General features: G+C 38.1%; 1 protein-coding gene and 1 non-coding gene across 3 annotated transcripts in view; one reads left to right on the forward strand and one right to left on the reverse strand.

Moving 5' to 3' along the window:
• HSDL2 (hydroxysteroid dehydrogenase like 2) overlaps positions 1–20,609 on the forward strand; it is a 60,108-nt gene that overhangs the window by 23,682 nt on the left and 15,817 nt on the right. For both annotated transcript variants that reach the window (XM_006079965.4, XM_025282231.3), the window contains exons 4-8: positions 1,949–2,063; positions 4,146–4,249; positions 6,127–6,225; positions 15,748–15,942; positions 17,925–17,996. In XM_006079965.4, coding sequence (XP_006080027.2) covers positions 1,949–2,063; positions 4,146–4,249; positions 6,127–6,225; positions 15,748–15,942; positions 17,925–17,996 — 585 coding nt within the window. The remainder of the gene's footprint in view (positions 1–1,948; positions 2,064–4,145; positions 4,250–6,126; positions 6,226–15,747; positions 15,943–17,924; positions 17,997–20,609) is intronic.
• Positions 5,916–5,987, reverse strand: TRNAC-ACA. Its single transcript has one exon. It is a non-coding gene; the product is annotated as a tRNA-Cys (tRNA).

The raw sequence follows: 20,609 nt of genomic DNA on the forward strand, positions 1-20,609 counted from the left end.
TTTATTGCTACTTCAGTCTCAGGTATTCCTTTGGAAAAGGTGTATGGATTCATTACATATTCTGATGTACTGTCTATGGATTATAAGATAAAGTCAAGCATGTATCTGCTAATACTTTTCAAGTAAAAGTAAAAGACCTGTTTTAAAAGTTAAAAGTTAAAGACCTGTCTTTAAACTTAGAAATGCCTCTTAATAGTAGGCTTCCCTGGTGACCCAGATGATAAAGAATCTGCCTGCCATTCAGAGACCCATGTTCTATTCCTGGGTCAGGAAGATCCCCTGGAGAAGAAAATGGCAACCCACTCCAATATTCTTGCCTGGAGAATTCCATAGACAGAGGAGCTTGGTGGGCTACTGTTCATGGGGTCACAAAGAGTCGAACATGACTGAGTGACTATCACTCACTCACTCACTCACTCACTCATAATAACCTCATTTAAACCATTATTCACACAATGTGAGAGAGGGGCAAAGCAAAGTCAAGAGAATAGTAAAAGACGTTTATGGCAACAGTCTAACCCCAGCAATAGAAGTTGTCATGTATCTATTTGACAAAATATTAAATGTTCTTTAAAAAGAATTTTGGCAGCAACGTGGATGCAACTAGAGATGATCATACTAAATGAAGTAAGTCAGAAAGAGATATACCCTGTAGTATTACTTATATGTGGGATCTAAAATATGATACAAATGAACTTATCTATGAAACAGAAACAGACGCACAGACACAGAGAACAGACCTGTGGTTGCCAGGTGGGAGAGGAGTGGGGAGGGAAGGACTGGGATTTTGGTATCAGCAGGTACAAACCATTACATATAGAATGGATGAGCAACGAGATCCAACCATGTAGTTCAGGGAGCTATATTCAATATCCTGAGATAAAGCATAATGGAAAAGAATATAAAAAAGAATGTATATATATGTAAAACTGAGTCACTTTACTGTATATCAGAAATTGACATTGCAAATCAATGTTACTTTAGTTTGAAAAAAATGAATTATGAAGGCCATGTAGAAGTGCAAAAATGTGTTGAGATGCTTTTGTATTTTACCATTTTCATTTAACATTATTTAAGCTTGGAGAAGGCAATGGCAACCCACTCCAGTATTCTTGCCTGGAAAATCCCATGGATGGAGGAGCCTGGGCTGTGCAGTCCATGGGGTCGCTAAGAGTCAGACACGACTGAGCGACTTCACTTTCACTTTTCACTTTCATGCATTGGAGAAGGAAATGGCAACCCACTCCAGTGTTTTTGCCTGGAGAATCCCAGGGACGGGGAGCCTGGTGGGCTGCCGTCAATGGGGTTGCACAGAGTCGGACGTGACTGAAGTGACTTAGCAGTAGCAAGCTTGTAGCCATAAATGTTACATATGGATAAGGACTAGATAGAATATGCAGAAATAATTATGATTCTAGATTTAATTTATTTTGTGTATAAGTTTATCTACTTTGATGATTTGCCTAGAATTGAAACTCTGAGTCATTTCTATTTTCCTGGTTCCAAGACCAGAAAGGAGCTCTTTCATTTAGGTAAGGGCCTTCAAGGGGAAAGGGAGACCGGTGTCCTTGGAAGGAAGGCAGACCTTGGAAAGATGCTGGAGAGGAGGGAAAACTTTAAGGAAGTTGACCTAAGGTTTTGGAGACAAAGAGGGAATTAAGAGATCAGGAATTAAGAGAACAGATAAGGACTGAAGCTACAAACTACTGAGGACTAAGCGTCCTTGTGGTTTCCTGTGGAGCCCTGATGATGGGCTGACTTCACAGTGCCAGTGAAAATCATTTGCGTACTGTTTTGACATAGCTGAGTCCTACGCTGGGAAATTGGTCAGTCATATTATCTAAAAGAAGTGTTTGTGAACTCAGGATTCAACTGTATAAATATTGTTTATTTCTTTCTGTTGTAAAGTCTAAATGACATTACTAAGAAGTTGATTATTTGAAAACAGGAATTGATATTTTGGTGAATAATGCCAGTGCAATTAGCTTGACCAACACATTGGAAACACCTACGAAGAAAGTGGATTTGATGATGAACGTCAACACCAGAGGCACCTATCTTACGTAAGTTGAAGAGCTGTGGGAGAGACTTTCCTGGTGGTCCAATAGTGAAGATTCCTTGCTCCTAATGCAGGAGGCCCAGGTTCAATCCCTGGTCAGTAGGAACTAGATGCCACGTGATACAGCTAATATCTGGAGAAGCCAAATAAATAAATACTTTAAAAAAAAGAAAAAAAGAAAAAAATAGCTATGAGCGTTGCAGTGCTTTGCCAGAGAACTAGTTGTGGACATATTTGAATAGGTTAGCAATCAGTTTGAAATCTAGTCAATCCTTATTTGTATTTCTAAGTTTTAATTAAACAGATCATCTCCAATGGGCTTCCCTCATGGTTCAGATGGTAAAGAATCCACCTGCAGTGCAGAAGACCTGGGTTTGATCCCTAGGTTGGGAAAATGCCCTGGAGAAGGGAATGGCTACCCACCCCAGTATTCTTGCCTGGAAAATTCCATGGGCTGAGAAGCCTGGAGGGCTACAGTCCATGGGGTCGCAAAGAGTCAGACACAACTGAGCAACTAACACTTAAATTGTCATCTCCAGTATTATATGTGTTTGTTTCATGTTAAATGCATGCTTATAGAAATTCTGTAATAAGGCTCAACTGTATTTTTGAACAGTTGATCTTTCTTATACCCAGCTCACTTTATTCATTTATTCAAATGCCCTGTAGGCCTTTGAGCTTACAGCACTCAAAGTAACATGATTCATGTGAAAGCTAAGAAGTGCAGTGCCTAGCACACAGTGAACTTAGCTGCTTTATTAAGCTCAAGATACTAGTATCTAAGTGTGGCACTGAGTTTTCAGTATAATGAGTAAGATAGGGCATGTTGCCATGGAAAATGTACCTGGTTAGGGTTAGTGATGCTGAGGGTTAGGCAAGCAAAGTGCTGGTGGAAAGGTTTTGTCTAATAGATCAAAGGAGAAGCTCATGTTTATAATGTAAATGAAATGAACTCTTTCCTTTGAGTGTAAAATATGGTCTTATTGCTTGAAATAGGTTGTTTGTTTCCTATTGATGTTTTGAGGTGCGGCTTCACTGTTCTAATGACTATCAGCTGTAATATTGTTTGTCCTTCTTTCTCACTCCCATAATTGTGAAGTACCTCTGGAATGGAAAAACAATATGTACAAAAACCCTTTACTTTAGTGATATTAATTGTATTTGGTTTATAAACTTAAAATGACATTGCAGATGGTAACAAGAATTTTGTACATTGATAAGAAAGAAATTAACTTAAGAAGAATGGACTAGTTTCAAGTCCTAGAAGTTATTGAATGTGAAATAAAACTAAACACTATGAAGTTAGTAAGCTATAATATGTTATTAAGCTGTGTATTATAGCTTAATAGTTAAATATTTAAAATTATTGGACCTGTGTCTTTTGTAAAATACCTACCTTTTTGAATGGGATTAAAAAAAAAAAACAACTAAAATTGCCCCCAAAGGAATATTGCATTGTGTGTTGGCACAGATTAAGTTTGGTAATGTGTTGGGAGTTAATGTTATTAACTTACAGTTTCTTTGTGGTAGAAATACCATACCTACTAAGATGAAAAAAATCAGAATGTGTAAACTAATAATTTCAGTTGTTTATTTCATGTTTAATACATGTACTGTTCTAAGTACCTCATATATATTGTCTCATTTTAATCCCTTGGTCAGTCCTAGATAGTAGCAAGTATTACCAGCATTTGCAAATGAGAAAACTGAGAATCGGAATACTCTATATATTTGCCCCAGATCACGCAATGAAGGGCAAAAGGAGACTTTGAACCCAGGTCTGTCTGACTTGGAATGATGTAGTTGAAGATAATCTAAGTTGGATTTAAGGCTAATGTGCTACTTACTTGATTGTTTTCATCAGGCAGATCATATTGTCAGGCCATTATATAAAGTTTCAAAGGATGAATATTAGTTGCTTTTGCTATCTTCATTCTCGATAAATGGGAAAAAAGCCAACAAAAGTATCGTATAAGTTACTGAACAAGTTCAATTGCTCTGTAGAAGTAGTTTAACATATGATTTTAAAAAGTAATGAAGCTGTTAGAAAGCTAGCAGTTTGACTGGTGTTTTCTTTTGCTTTCAGATCTAAAGCATGCATTCCTTATTTGAAAAAGAGTAAAATTGCTCATATCCTCAATCTCAGCCCACCTCTGAACCTGAATCCACTGTGGTTCAAACAGCACTGTGGTAGGTGGTAGGGTGAGGGGATGACTTGTTTAGTCAATCGGTTTTACATTAAATCAGTGTATTGATGATGTAATCACAGTTTGTACATACTGGTAACATTAAGTTTTCTCTGCAGAAGTTGGTAGCATTTTGGTAAGTAGATTCTTAATCTTTTATCTGTCAGTTTTTAAATGGAGGTATAATTTACATTAAATAAAATGCATAGTTGTTAATGGTTGAGTCTGATGAGTTTTGACAAATAGATACACCTGAATAACCAATACTCAAATAAAGATACGGATATCCACCATCCTGGAAAGCTCCCTCAAGTACCAGTGGGTGTGTTTTACTGTATATAACTTATTCTTCAATAAAGTTGATTAAGACTACCATGATTGACATGTATGCATTGCTATGTTTAAAATGGATAGCCAACAGCGACCTGCTGTCTGGATCAGGGAACTCTGCTCAATATTATGTGACAGCCTAAATGGGTAAGGATTTGGAAGGGAGTGGATATGTGTATATACATAACTGAATCACTTTGCTGTATACCTAAAACTAGCACAGCATTGTTGATAAAGTCATATAAAATAAAATAAAATAAAAAAAACTGTCCATGAAATACTTTACTTTTCACACCTAACTAATGATGTAAGATGAGTATGCTAAATAACAGGCCTTCCCCAGTATCTCAGTGGTAAAGAATCCACCTGCAATACAGGAGACATAGGAGACATAGCTTCGATCCCTGGGTCAGGAAGGTCCCCTGGAAGAGGGCATGGCAACCCACTCCAGTATTCTTGCCTGGAGAATCCCATGGACAGAGGAGCCTGGCAGGTTATAATCCATAGGGTTGCAAAGAGTCGGACACGACTGAAGTAACTGTGCTAAATACCAAGATTTATGTATAGGTGCCTCCTTTGAGGTTATTGTATCAGATACTTACTCCTTATTTCAACATAATTCCATAAAATTTGGAAAGGAGGACATTTGGAATAAAAACCCACAGAACAAAACTAAAACAAGTTCTGTTTTAATTGACTCAGTTAAATGAATTTGCAACCTTTTGTTTATGTTTTATTAGAAGTAGTCTTGCCTGGAAAATCCCATGGACGGAGGAGTCTGGTAGGCTGCAGTCCATGGGGTCGCTAAGAGTCGTGTCACTTTCCCTTTTCCCTTTCATGCGTTGGAGAAGGAAATGGCAACCCACTCCAGTGTTCTTGCCTGGAGAATCCCAGGGATGGGGGAGCCTGGTGGGCTGCCATCTATGGGGTCGCACAGAGTCGGACACGACTGAAGTGACTTAGCAGCAGCAGCAGCAGCAGTTTTCCTTTAAATGGCCAGTTTCATTGAAAAAAGGATAAAAAAAGAAACAATAATGTAATTTATCCCCATAATATTCAGAGGAATAAAAGTTTATTACTGCCTCTTTTCTTTTAAACAATTACTAGGATGGAAATATGTTAAAGTAGTTCATCCTTGATATATATAAAATTGTTTACATAGAAAACTGTTCTTTTAAAAATAGTACATTAAAAGTTTTTGTGAAGTGAAGAAGTGAAGTTGCTCAGTCATGTCCGTCTCTTTGCGACCCCATAGACTGTAGCCCACCAGGCTCCTTGGTCCATGGGATTTTCCAGGCATGAATACTGGAGTGGGTTGCTATTTCCTTCTCCAGGGGATCTTCCCTACCCAGGGATCGAACCTGGGTCTCCTGCATTGTAGGCAGATGCTTTACCGTCTGAGCTACCAGGCAAGTACAAAGTTTTTGTACTAATATAAATATTAAATAATTCTGAAAAATGTATCAAGGAAAAACAGTAATAGAAGGAAATTGGTATTTATACTCACAAATTAATTTGTTTCTTAATTAAATTCTTGATGGTTTCTTTCAGCTTACACTATTGCTAAATATGGTATGTCTATGTGTGTACTTGGAATGGCAGAAGAATTTAAAGGTGAAATTGCAGTCAATGCATTGTGGCCTAAAACAGGTATGTACTTATGAAAGAAATCCATTTGTTGGGTTCTCATTTATTGTCTTAGACACTCTTGGGTGGGTGCTGCTACTGTTAAGTCACTTCAGTCGTGTCCAATTCTGTGCGACCCCATAGACGGCAGCCCACCAGGCTCCCCAGTTCCTGGGATTCTCCAGGCAAGAACACTGGAGTGGGTTGCCATTTCCTTCTCCAATGCATGAGAGTGAAAAGTGAAAGTGAAGTTGCTCAGTCATGTCCGACTTAGCGACCCCATGGACTGCAGCCTACCAGGCTCCTCCGTCCATGGGATTTTCCAGGCAAGAGTACTGGGTGGGTAGGGTGGGTGCAAATGAGTAGATCATCAAAAGGAAACCTCAGTATGTCTGTTTGGAAACAAGTTCAGCTTTTTATTGTCTATGAAAGACCCTTTTCAGTCATCTTCTATTTGACTACATGGTTGCTATACTAGAAACACTAACGCTGGAAGAGTCTCATAAAAGCCAATAGGAAGCCAGCTGCGCTTCCCTGACCTTTTTCCCACCCTTGTCTTTGGTACCTTAAATTCTGTAGATTCTCTTGCAGTTACTTTTATTTTCTCCTCACACATCCCAGAAAATGCTTCTTTACTTTCTTGTACTCTTACTAATTTGTCTTTTTCCTTTATGAGAAGCTGACTTTTCTGTACTTTCACATAAGTTCTGAGTTCACAGAGTGTCTGGATCCCCTTTAGGTGACAGGGTAACCTGCCTATGGCTGGGCTTTGTATGCAGCTTTTGAGTTAAATGTACAGTGGAAGCTGATGGCTTGCAGGTTAGGGAATATGTTGTATAAACATAAGGGGAGGGAAATGACAGAAAGGGAAGGCTTGTCCTACTTATCCTCCACTTATATATCAGAACAACTTAAAGGAGGAAAAAGAAAAAAAACTATTCTTATTCTAACTTTTTTTCATATATTTAATAGTGCCTGTGAAAACCTTAACCTCTTTTATTTTCTTCACTCTAAATGACAATCCTACCCCACAAAAGTATGAAAAAGAGAAAACATAGTGGGAATCACTTTTTCATTTCACTTAAAAAAAAAATTAACAGAACCTTTGTTGCACTAACATCAGGACTCCAACATGTAAGTTAGTGTGACCCCTTTCTAGGGAATCTCCTTAGGGTCAATACGGGATTTTCCTGATTCTCCCCATTGGGTCATTTAATGTATTCCTATATCTTCTAAGGACCTTGATATTGTTTATTCCCATTCTTCTTCCTTCTGGCATTGTTTTCTTTGTTCATTCATCACTCAACGAATACCTAGTGGACAGTTGCCATGGGGCAGACATTGTGCAGGGTTCAGTGGCCTTTTCACCTTGTAAATGAGTCGGTTGGTAGAGCTGTCTGCAAAAGAACATTTAATTCAGTATTTTGGCACATTATAATAGCTCTAGAGGTGCTCTTGAATGGAACTGCCACGTACAGCAGTGTGGACTGTACCCAGAGCTGTAGCTTAGGAACAAAGGAGGGGTTTCTTTCACTTCCCATCTGCTGTGTGCCAGGTAAGGACATTTCCTCAGCCCCAGGCACTGGTGAGAGGCCTAATGGTCTATGGTATTGAAGCTGAGAGAACAGGAGGCTGTGAGGCAGAATTTATGGAGCCCCGGGATATGTTGCTAATGTAACTGTTAGGAAAATTGAGCCATTGCACCCAGCTCTCTCATCACCATCTTTGTTTTCTAATAAGAACTCCAGGAATTAAAAAAAAAAAAAAGGTTTTTATGTGAAGTGTAGTTGATGTAGGGCTTCCCTGGTGGTTCAGTGGTAAAGAACCACCTAACATAATACTGTAAATCAGATGTGGTAAAGATTCAGATTCAGTGGTAAAGAATTCGCCTGCCAATGCAGGAGTTGCAGATTTGATCCCTGGGTTGGGAAAATACCCTGGAGAAGGAGATAGCAACCCACTCCAGTATTCTTGTCTGGGAAATCCCATGGATAGAGGAGCCTGGTGGGCTACAGTCCATGGGGTCGCAAAAAAGTCAGATACAACCTAGTGACTACAAAGCAGCAACATGGTTGATTTACAGTATTATGTTAGTTGCAGGTGTACAACATTGTCACTTGATACTTGCATACATAGTGGACTGATCACTGTGATAAGTCTAGTAACCATCTGTCCCCATGCAAAGTTATTACACTAATATTGACCATATTCCTTATGCTACCTGTTATATTCCTGTGGTTTATTTATTTTATAACTGGAGGTCTGTCTCTCTTCATCGCTTTCAGCTATTTTGACCCACCCTGTACCCCACTCTCCTCTGGCAGCCACCTGTTTGTATCTGTCTGTTTTCATTTTGTTTTGTTCATTTATTTTGTTTTTCAGATTCCACACATAAGTGAAACCATATGATATTTGTCTTCCTCTGTCTGACATTTCATTTAGCATAATATGCTCTAAATCCATCCATGTTGTCACAGGTAGCAAGATTTCATTTTTTTAATGGCTGAGTAGTGTTCCATTGTGTATGTATGTATTATATATCACCACATCTTATTTATCTATTGATGGCCTTTTAGGTTGCTTCCATATCTGGGTTATTGTAAGTAATGCTGCAGTGAACGTGGGTATGCATATATATTTTTGAATTGGTGTTTTCGTTTTCTTTGGGTAAATACCCAGAAGTGAAATTGCTGGATCATGTGGCAGTTCTATTTTTAACTTTTTTTATGAGGAATCAGTTTTTTTTAATATTCCATCTGCCAGTTTGACCAAGATTCCTTTATTTCCTAATCTACCAGGGTATCAGAACCATGATTTATTGCTTCTTCATTTCCCTTATGTTACTCTAGCAGACAAAATTCTTTTAAGATTTTCTAGAGAATAGTATTTGTTGCAATGAGGCAAAAGATGATAGTGAAAAAACTGCTTCTATGATATTTTCAAACTACATGTCAAGACTCACTGGTGAGTCATGAAATCAATTTAGTGAGGCATGAAATCAATTTGGTGGATTGTGAAATTGATTTAGTAGATAGCAGCCAGAATTTTGTTGTTCTTTCATTTTATTTTTAATTGAAATAGAGAATATTAGAGAGCATTGCACATTGTAATAGTGTTTTTTGGTAAACTTTAAAACTTATATATGAATATCCTATATAAATGAAACATGCATATGTTTATGAGTGTTTATGTGTAGGTATTATATGTTTTTAGTCTTGCTCATAAGAACTGTTACTTATTGTGAATCACAGTAAAACAGTTTAAAACTCGGACTTTTCTTTGCCTCTTTTTTTCAGCTTCTTTTCCTTCTCTCATCCTTCCTCAGCCTCCTCTCCCTGCCTTAATCACTGCTGTTTGTTGTGAAAGTTGATAGTCAGAAAGTTAGTACCTGTGCATCTCCTTCATATCACTTACAGCATTTGAATTTAAATTACTGATAACAATAACAATAGTCTTTTTTGCTAGAAAAGCTTCCTAAAGATATAGTATCTGTTTTGTCCATTTTGTTATCATCATTGCAGACATTCAATAAATATTGATATTTGATGAATGAATGAATACAGTATGATTAGTTTCCATGTAGGTCCATAACAGACATTCCAAATAAAAGGTTTATATAAGAAAGGGGAAGAATACTGTATGACTTGGAATGTGAAGGACATTATCAGGATTGGCAGGAGAAATCAGCTCACTGCCTAGATCTTTGCTTTAGTTGAGATGTTCATTTTATTAATAGAAGGTTTACTTGACATCTTGGAACCATTGGTGTCGTTTGGGTCCTAGACTTGTATAACAGAGTGAGTTGAATTTACGGTCATGCTCCTTACGTTACATGGCATGATGAATGACGTAAAGGATACTTTTGAAACATAGCAAGAGGACCATGTAGCTCAAATTAAAAGTCAGAAAGGGAGGTCCTTTAATGAAACAATTGAAATAAGACTGAGGATGTTGGAATTAACAAGGAGAACTGAACAAGGCATTCTTGGCAGAGGGAACAACAGAGTCTGAAGTATGGGAAAATACCGGATGTTTGGTGGAACTGCAAGAAGTTGTTATGGTGTATCTATGATGGGGTGTGGACTTTTTATTTCCCTCTGAACTGGAGCAACTGGCGAATAGTTCGGATTGGCCTGGATGTTGGATGGGTGTGAGGTTGTGGGTGAGATGGACAGACTGAGTCCAAGGGTTTTGATTGCCAAGTTTAGGAGCTTGAATTTTAACCTGTATTCAGTAGAGAGTCACTTTAGAATTTTAGAGGCAGGAGAGCAATAATAAGCAGAAGGCAAAGAGGAGCAGTGGTTTGTTGATGAGGTTTAGGAAGTTTAATTTAGCATCTGAATAGGCTAACTTGTAAGATTGTGGAAAGAGGAGGCAGGAAACCTAGCTAGAATATTGCATTATTTATGATGGAGGCAATGAAAATGGATTTGAAAGGGTGTTCAGGCTCCTCGCTGTTTCTGAGGCCTCTATTTAAAAGACACATCTTTTCTTTCTGGACCATATAGCATGTTCCAGACATGAAAACTCAGCTAACCAGAGAGGTCAAGGTGGCAGCTGGCCTCTATGGTACTAGAAACCAAAACTGGTTTCCATTTTCAAGGGACCTACTTATCAACTAGGTTAAGCAGTTTATACCATATTTCATTGATTCTGAGATGCCCATGTTTTCATGTTTGCATCTTTGATACCAGGTTGCTCATATATAGTTGATGTATTATAGTTTAACTGGCAGGTTTTTTCTCCTTGGTGGTTGCACTTGATAATCAATGGTATCTTTGGTTCAGTGAGCACATACAAGAATATATGTGTATGTGTAGATACAGAGAACAGAGTAGTGGCTACCAGAGGGGAAGTGTGGGGAGGGTGAAATCGGTAAAGGGGATTAACTGTATGGTAATGGATGGAAGCTAAACTTTCGGTGGTTAGCATGCTGTAGTGTATATAGAAGTCGAAATATAAACACCTGAAACATCTATACTATTATAAACCAATTTATTGAGATAATTTTTTTTAAAGATATTTTGAAAAGTTTTGGGAATGGATGGCAGTGATGTACTGCATTGTGAATGTACTTAATGCCAAAGAACTGTGCATTTAAAAGTGATTAATCTGAAATAAAACTAAGAATATACAAATGGGACCTAAGTAAACTTAAAAGCTTTTGCACAACGAAGGAAACTATAAGCAAGGTGAAAAGAGCCTTCAGAATGGGAGAAAATATTACCAAATGAAGCAACTGACAAAGAATCAATCTCAAAAATATACAAGCAGCTCCTGCAGCTCAATTCCAGAAAAATAAATGACCCAATCAAAAAATGGGCCAAAGGACTAAACAGACATTTCTCCAGAGAAGACATACAGATGGCTAACAAACACATGAAAAGATGCTCAACATCACTTATTATCAGAAAAATGCAAATCAAAACCACAATGAGGTACCATCACATGCCAGTCAGAATGGCTGCTATCAAAGAGTCTACAAACAATAAATGCTAGAGGGTGTGGAGAAAAGGGAACCTTCTTACACTGTTGGTGGAATTCAAACTAGTACAGCCTCTATGGAGAACAGTGTGGAGATTCCTTAAAAAACTGGAAATAGAACTGCCATAAGACACAGCAAGCCCGCTGCTGGGCATACACACTGAGGAAATCAGAATTGAAAGAGACACATGTACCCCGATGTTCATCACAGCACTGTTTACAATAGCCAGGACATGGAAGCAACCTAGATGTCCATTGGCAGATGAATGGATGAGAAAGCTGTGGTACATATACACAATGGAGTATTACTCAGCCATTAAAAAGAATGCATTTGAATCAGTTCTATTATGAGGTTGGTGAAACTGGAGCCTATTACACAGAGTGAAGTAAGTCAGAAAGAAAAACACCAATACAGTATACTAACGCATATATATGGAATTTAGAAAGATGGTAATGATAACCCTGTATGCAAGACAGCAAAAGAGACACAGAGGTAAAAAACAGTCTTTGGACTCTGTGGGAGAAGACAAGGGTGGGATGATTTAAGAGGGTAGCATTGAAACATGTATATTATCATATGTGAAGCAGATTGCCCGTCCAGGTTTGATGCATGATACAGGATGCTCAGGGCTGGTGCCAAGGGATGACCCTAGGCGATGGGATAGGGAGGGAGGCAGGAGGGGGGTTTTGGATGGGGAACACATGTGTGCCTATGGCTGATTCATGTCGATGTATGGCAAAAACCACTGCAATATTGTAAAGTAATTAGCCTCCAATTAAAATAAATAAATTAATTTTTTTTAAAAAAGGTTAATCTGAAAGAAAACCAATAACGTGCACCTACACCATCAAAAGGGCTTCTCTGGTGGTGCTAGTGGTATAGAACCTGCCTGCCAGCGCGGGAGACGTAAGAGATGTGGGTTCAATCCCTGGGTCAGGAAGATCCCCTGGAGAAGGGCATGGCAACCCACTCCAATCGTCTTGCCTAGAGAATCCCATAGACAAAGGAGCCTGGCAGGCTACAGTCCATAGAGTTGCAAAGAGTCGAACACAACTGAAGCGACTTTGCATGCACTCCAGCAAACAAGTGGTTAAAATATATGTACATATGATTGAAAATGGTTAAAATATGTATTCATCTCTTCAGTAAAGTATTTTTTAAAAAAAGAAACAAAACTAAAATTACTTCTTGTGCTTAGAAGACATAAATTTTTTTTCATATACCAAGCTATAATCAGGAGAGCCATACTTTCCAGTTATTGCTTAATAAGACTTAAGTTTCAGGGTTGCTTTTAGGATTCTTGTGATCCAAGGCATATCAGCTTTCATTATAAATCTTGATTTTTTTTTTTTTTTGCCAGAAATCATCAGGGAATTTGATTTGATTCATCCTGTTATTAATCTGCTTTTATTGTCAGTTGTATTAGCTCTTGGGTTGGCCTGTTGACATTGCAAAACTTTTGTTGAGAGCAACTGCATGGCTCACTTCCTGATTTAGGGGGTTTATTCATGCCTTGTTTGTATCTTCCATAGAAAAGTAATTAAAGTAATGATAGGTTGTTTGGGAAACCATCCCTTATTCTTATATTGCATGTGTGTAAATACACACACACACACGTACATGACATGTATATACTTACATGACATATTCTTAATAATTTTTAAGACTTTGCATACCATTCATATAGTATACAGTGAGAGTGGAGTGTGTATGTATGCATACGGTCTCATTGTCTGTATTGAAATATTTATAGAAAAATTCTTGAGTTTATAGGAGTAAGATGATAACTGAACTCTACAAATGTTGATTAACAAAGTACGACCCATTAATCACATAGCAGCTAAGGGCCTGGCTCTGAAGTCCAGCTGCCAGCTGTTTGAATCCTAGCTCCTGTAACCTTGGACCTTAGCTCCTTGACCCCTCTGTGCCTGAGTACTGTCATCTGTAAAATGAGGATAATAATGGTGCATGCCTTGTGGAATTCATTCAGATAGTATATGTAAAGTATGTAGCAGCATGCCCAGCACAGGGTACACTTGATAAATGTTAGCTGCTATTTTTCATTCATAAGGTACCACTTCAAGAGTGAGACCAGAGCTCTTGAGCTATTGGTAAAGTTAAAAAATATATTCCTAGAAAAGGAATTTTAGTTATAATGTGAAGTATCTTCTAATTCAGTGCACTTGAGAAATTCCCCAAGTTCATGTGTACGCTTTGGAAGAGGGAAGTGTGCTAGGAGGTAATTGCCATGAAAGTAGGGCCTTTGTGTGCTTGTCCACTCCTCTGTGCCCAGTACCCCCAGTAGTGCCCGCCTTTTTAAATAACATTCAATAACTGTTGAAGGAGGAAGAGTCAATGGCTCTTAAAAACTACAAACTTTTCATCTTGTGGACTGAATTACATAGGTTATTTCAGTAAGTAGTGATTTCAAATGGTGGTTTAACAGTAGAATGGAGAGGCGTTTATCTAAATTACTAGAAACTGAAGCCTAAAATACATTTAAACAAATTGATTTTCGTTGCTTTACATGTAAATTGAGATACGTTACTATTCACAACTTTGACAGCACATAATTAATAATGTAGTATTAATGGTAGAGTTTCAGGTTACTTCACAAAAACATAATTTAAAAATTATATGTATGGGACTTCCCTGATGCACAGTGTATAAGTATCCACCTGCCAGTGCAGGAGATAATGGGTTCAACCCCTGGTCCAGGAAGATCCCACGTGCCTCAGAGCAACTAAGCCTGAGGGCCACAGCTACTGAGCCTGCAAGCCTTAGAACCTGTGCTCCACAACCGGAGAAGACGCCGCAGTGAGACGCCCTTGCACCGCAAGGAGGAATAGCCTCCACTCGCCACAACTAGAGAAAGCCCGCACCAAGCAATGCAGACTCAATGCAACCCAAAATTAATTAATTAAAAATCATATGCACCGAAAACAGTGGAAATTATATGCAAACATTAATAATAATTTTCTCTGGGGAGAAGGATTATAGATAATTTAAAAATTCTTCCTTGGGACTTCCCTGGTGGTCCAGTGGTTAAGACTCCGAGCTTCCCCTGGATGGGGCATAGATTCATCATCCCTGGTCAGGGAACAAAACTGTGAGGTGAGGTGCAGTCAAAAAAAAAACAAAGCACTTTTTTTTCTATTTCCTTCTCTTTATTTTCTGCTGCTGCTGCTGCTGCTAAGTCGCTTCAGTCGTGTCTGACTCTGTGCGACCCCATAGACGGCAGCCCACCAGGCTCTGCCGTCCCTGAGATTCTCCAGGCAAGAACACTGGAGTGGGTTGTCATTTTCTTCTCCAATGCATGAAAGTGAATAGTGAAAGTGAAGTCGCTCAGTCGTGTCCGACTCCCAGCGACCCCATGGACTGCAGCCCACCAGGCTCCTCCATCCATGGGATTTTCCAGGCAAGAGTACTGGAGTGGGGTGCCATTGCCTTCCCCGCCTTTATTTTCTAGTATTTCATAAATGAAAGTAGTATCTGGATGTAAAAAGGCCCTCAAGTCCAACCAGTATTTATCAAATGTTTATAGTATACTTGTCATTGTTTTAGGCACTTAGGGATACAGTGATGAACAAGAAAGACAGGGTTTCTTTATTCTAGTAGAGGGAAAAGAGAAAAGAAGCTTAGGAAAGGGACTCCATATTTTAGAGACAGGCAACTGAAGCCAAAAGATGTTAAAGTGGCCTGCCAAAAATCTCAGCGTAGTTGGCATAAAAATATCACTGACCTGATTTACAGTTCGGCGGTCTTGCTAGTATTCCTCACCGGCTTTCTTGTCTCTCAAGAATGGTATGCAAATTCTTTGAGCATTCTTAATCAGCAATCTAATTTTGCTGTGAGTCTCATGAAGAAGTCTTATATAAGGAAGTGTTGTGTAGAGTAAGGAACATGTGTTGTCTACCTAGTTATGTCAGTAAAACATTTGGCAAATCCTTTAAGCTCTCTGGACTGTGTTTTCATCACCTGAGTTATAAAGAGATGAATTGTCTTGCTTGTTCCTCACATAGTTCTGTTACTCAGTTTAAAGATGTTTGTTTTCTCTACAGCCATACACACTGCTGCTATGGATATGCTGGGAGGATCTGGTGTCGAAAGCCAATGTAGAAAAGTTGATATCATTGCAGATGCTGCATATTGCATTTTCAAAAAGCCAAAAAGTTTTACGGGCAACTTTATTATCGATGAAAATATCTTAAAAGAAGAAGGAATAAAAAATTTTGATGTCTATGCCATTACACCAGGTAATGCATTTAGTTTTAAAAAGTAGTGATGTGTTTGTCCACATTGTCTGCGACAGACATACATCTGTTTTGTGTATGTGTTTATGTGATTATAACATTGATACACTCTTTTTAAAAACTGTCTTGTCAGGGAAGGGAAAGACCCAGACTAACACAACTTTCAAAAAAGAGAAAGGAAAAACAGAAGTGAGCCCAAAGACTTTTTAACAGATATACAGAAAAGGTCCCATCAGCTTCTAACCCTTTCTAAATCTTAAAGCCAAAAATGAAAAATAGTTTCTGAAGTTGGTCTTAAAATAACATAGTAGAGATTTTGTTCAAGCACATGGTACAGATGATTCAGTGATAAGTTTCTTACAAAAACTTTGTTTTCTCTTTCCAAATGTTGTCTCTTAAGTGCAGTCTGAGTATAGCTTCATGATGAATGGTGAAGGTAACTGAACAGGGTCTGCCTCACATACAAGGCGGGGATTTGAGAAGTTCTCAGAAGACCCCTTGTTCAAAAATAATTCTTCCTGTTGTAACTACAGGGGATGATAGTGATGATAATGCTTTTTTACTTTACATATAAAATATAATGTATAATAGACAATCATAGTCCCAAATGGGAATTGTATTTGTGCAGAAGTATATTTTAAATATTAGTAATTAAGTTGAGCTCCTTGGTGACAGAAACCACATGTTTCTATTTGTATCGTCCCCGTCTCTTCAGTCTGAAACAAATTGAATGAAGTAGCTCTATATAGTTTAACAAAACATTTTTTAATATAGTGTTTATTTAACTTTCATAGCAGTCCTGTGAAGGAAGCAGTATTGTATAGAGATTAGGAATTGTGGAGTTTGGGAGGAGACAACCCAGTTCCCACTTCTGTTTAGCTGCTCAATAGCGGGGCAGCCTTAGGCAGGTCACCTGTTTCCTCCGAGCCTCATTTTCTTTATCGGTTAAAATATGGGAAAGATAGCTTCTACACAGGATTTTTGTAAGAACTAAATGCAAAAATGACGCCCCAGAGGGATGGAATGGGGAGGGAGGAGGGAGGAGGGTTCAGGATGGGGAACACATGTATACCTGTGGCGGATTCATTTGATATTTGGCAAATCTAATACAGTTATGTTAAGTTTAAAAATAAAATAAAATTTAAAAAAAATAAAATAAAAAAAACAAAAAACAAAAAACAAAAAAAAAAAAAATAAATAAATAAATGCAAAAATGTATATCATGTGCTTGGCACAGTGCCTGGCTTGTGGTACAATCAGAGTATTCAGTAGTTAATATTTGTAGTGGAAAGAGGTTCCAAAGAGATTAAGCCTTTGCCTAAGAGCAGTCAGCTGCTAATAAGTGTCAAAACCTGAACCATACCCAGGTCTTCTGGATTCTGGTATAGTGAAACTGTCACTTTAGGTTTTAAAAATAGTGTCATTGTACACAAAATTTTAAATTCAATTTAAATTAAAAATTCTATCATATTGTATTGCAAACAATATGATCATCTACTACAATTAAGTGTTAGGATATAACAAAGACTGGTGCATCCCTGCCCTCCATTTTTTTTAATTTTCTGAGAGGGAAAAACAGACACACATTGACAGAGGTGGAAACCAAGTTCTTAATGAGGAACCCCCTTGTCTTAAGGGGGCCAGGTAAGAAATGAGCCCTGAGTATTTTGGAGGGAGGTAGGACAGAAGGGTTGCATGAGTAGATGAGAAGGGGTAGAAAGCTCTGGGGAGAGCAGTTGAGGGCTTATCAACTCTTTGGTTGGATCTTAAAGATGAAATTTTCCATAGGAGAGGAGGATAACTAGGTTACTGGAAAAGCGTTTTAGCTTAATGAAGGTCAGAGTTTGATATTCCTCCTGGGAGTCTTTTCCACAGCTCCAGAATGATCAGTGTAATAAAAACATATAGTGTTTCTTAAACAGATGTTAAAATCTGAATGCAGAAGTTGTTCCATTAACCTGATTGTTTGGGGATCAATTTTTCAGGCCATCCTTTGTTACCAGATTTCTTCTTGGATGAACAGCCAGCTATGGTTACAAACAAAGCAGACTCATATGGTAAGATGTAGACTGGATTTTCTGTGGGAAAATAAAGTTGCTAGCTTACGTATATCTTCCAAAATGTAGAATTGTACATTTCTGCTTTTAAACTATTTTGTATTTGGCAGGAAGTTGGGGGCAGCGCACCATACGGCTTGAGGGATCTTAGTGCTGTGTCCTAACCACTGGACCACCAGGGAATTCCCTATTTTTGTAATTTAAACTAGACAAGTAATGTCATAGTTAATTCTAGCAAAGGAGGTGTTTTTTTTTTTTCCTTCTATTGGTAAGAAGTTTTTATTATATTCTTTTCATTTAAGGAAAAAAGTTGTCTTTAAAATGCACCTTTTTAAGTTTTATTTCTTTTACTTGGCACCCTTTTTAGGTGTTTTGTGTTGATATTTTATTTTGAGGGAAAATGTGTCACGTTGTAGTACATCTGACACCATTCACAGAGTTTGTGCTATGAAATTAACTTCAAAGGAGGTTTGGATTTCTTTGTTTCCTTTTTTTAATTTAGAAACAACAGCTCCCTTAAATTGGTCCAGAGTTTACATTTTAATCTTTGTGTTCTGGCATTATGCCACTAACTTACTGAAAGGTGTCAGAAGAAACGCTCTTCAGTGAAAACCCATTAGAATTTCTCTCGTAGTTTATTAACAAGAATAGCAGTGCTTCCTCTGGACCCTCACCTTATTTTTATATTATAGACTGAATCTCCTAAGTGACCATAGATTTTTTAGATGCGGTTAGAAAGTTGAAGACAACGTTTCTTCTGTACTTTTAGGAAACCTATAGAATCTTACTGCAATGCATTTTAGTCCCAAACCTTATTTCCAGCTTAATCTTTTTATTAAATTAGTTAATATTTCTGGCTGCACTGGGTCTTCATTGCTGCTCTTGGGTTTTCTGTAATTGCGGTGAATGGGGCTACTCTTCATTGCAATGCATGGACTTCTCATTCCAGTGACTTCTCTTGTTGCAGCGTGTGGGCTCTAGAGAGTGGGCTTAGGAGCTGCGGCACACCGGCTTAGTTGCCCCTGGCATGTGGGATCTTCCCAGACCAGGGACCAAACCTGTGTCCCCCGAATTGGCAGGTGGACTCTCAACCACTGGACTACTAGGGAAGTCCTCTGTGACATTTCTAGGTTGTAGTTTTGGGAGTCAGGATGTCTCTGGTTTAGGATTCTCTGGCCAGGTGGTCCATGGCTCAGAGGCCTGTTAGCTCATCTCGTGTGTTAGTGATATCTACAGCAGCATTTTTAATACATCAGTGATGTTACCAACAACAGGAATTTTAGTCAACTCGAGTTAATTGGTATTCAGTTAGCACAGAATTGAGATCAGAGGAAACAAGCAAAGGAATGAAGTTTTGGATGTAGAGGTTAATCATAACTTACTAGACTCATTTTAGGAGAACTTGATTTCATTTCCTTCCCAAAAGTTTCCATATTTGTTGTCTACTGACTGTCCCTTTGAAATACACTACCGGTTGGTTTGTCTCCTATAGTTTTATTCTCTTGTGTAGTCATCATGCTCTGCTTAAATGGTCTAGGTGATAAATGATGCCGTTTATCCCTTGGCAAGTGTCTTTCAAGACTACACTGAAGTTTTCATGGCCATCTCTTTGGCACCTCAGATGATACAGATGATATATCTTGATTAATGGACAAGTCACCTAAAGTAGTCACCTATTAGTAAGAGAGGTGTTCCAACAGTAATTGTATGATAAACTTAGTTCTGTGTGATGTGCCTTCTAAAACCAAATACATCCCTATATGTTTCCTGCCTCCAGAAACATAAAGCAAGCCTATGTCTTTGCCTTCTGCAGTTTTAGCAGCCTCTGCTGGGTCCAGGTCTGCTGAGTTTCTGTCTTAGTGCTATGCTCAGCCTGTGTGTTGGCTATATAAAAATAACATAGTTAGATATAGAACACAATGTGGAGGAATATTACCCAGTCAGACTGCCTGGGTTGGGATTCCTGCTGTGCCACTTACTGCTGTGTGACCTTGGGTGGGTATTTCAGTTGCCATTTTTAGAACCTCACTCACTTCTTTTTACTTTAATCCTGAATTGCGTTTATTTTATTAAGCATACTGACGTGCTTTCTGAAACAAGGTATGTTATAAACAATAAGGAGAAACTAACTTTTTGTATTGACTTTATATCTGGTCACCTTCATGAGTTTTTGTTTTGTTTTGTTTTAGACTTCTAATAGTTTCTCATAGAGAGACAGTTACTGAAAGCATAGACTTTGGAGTAAGACAGATCTGGGTACGAGTCCTGTCCCTGCTACTTTTGTCTCTGACCTTGGACAAGTCACTTCAGCTCTCTGAAACAGTTTTCTCATCTCTTACTTTCCTTATACAAGTATCATGAGGTTAGGTATGATAGAGTATCATGTTGTGAATTTTATATAGCAAATTCTCTATATGCATAAGTTGGTATAATTATCATTGAGTAATTTCTTGAATTTCCTAAGTGGTCAAACTTATTATCTGCATATAATAGTATCTTACAGGATTATTTCTGGCATGTATCTTAATATATTGACTCAAACTTCCAGAAGCATTCGGAAATATTTATTGAAATTATTTGTTTTAGGTATTCTTCTTTTATTCTTAATTTTAT

Source organism: Bubalus bubalis, chromosome 3, assembly GCF_019923935.1.
Source record: "Bubalus bubalis isolate 160015118507 breed Murrah chromosome 3, NDDB_SH_1, whole genome shotgun sequence".
Classification (NCBI taxonomy): Eukaryota; Metazoa; Chordata; class Mammalia; order Artiodactyla; family Bovidae; genus Bubalus; species Bubalus bubalis.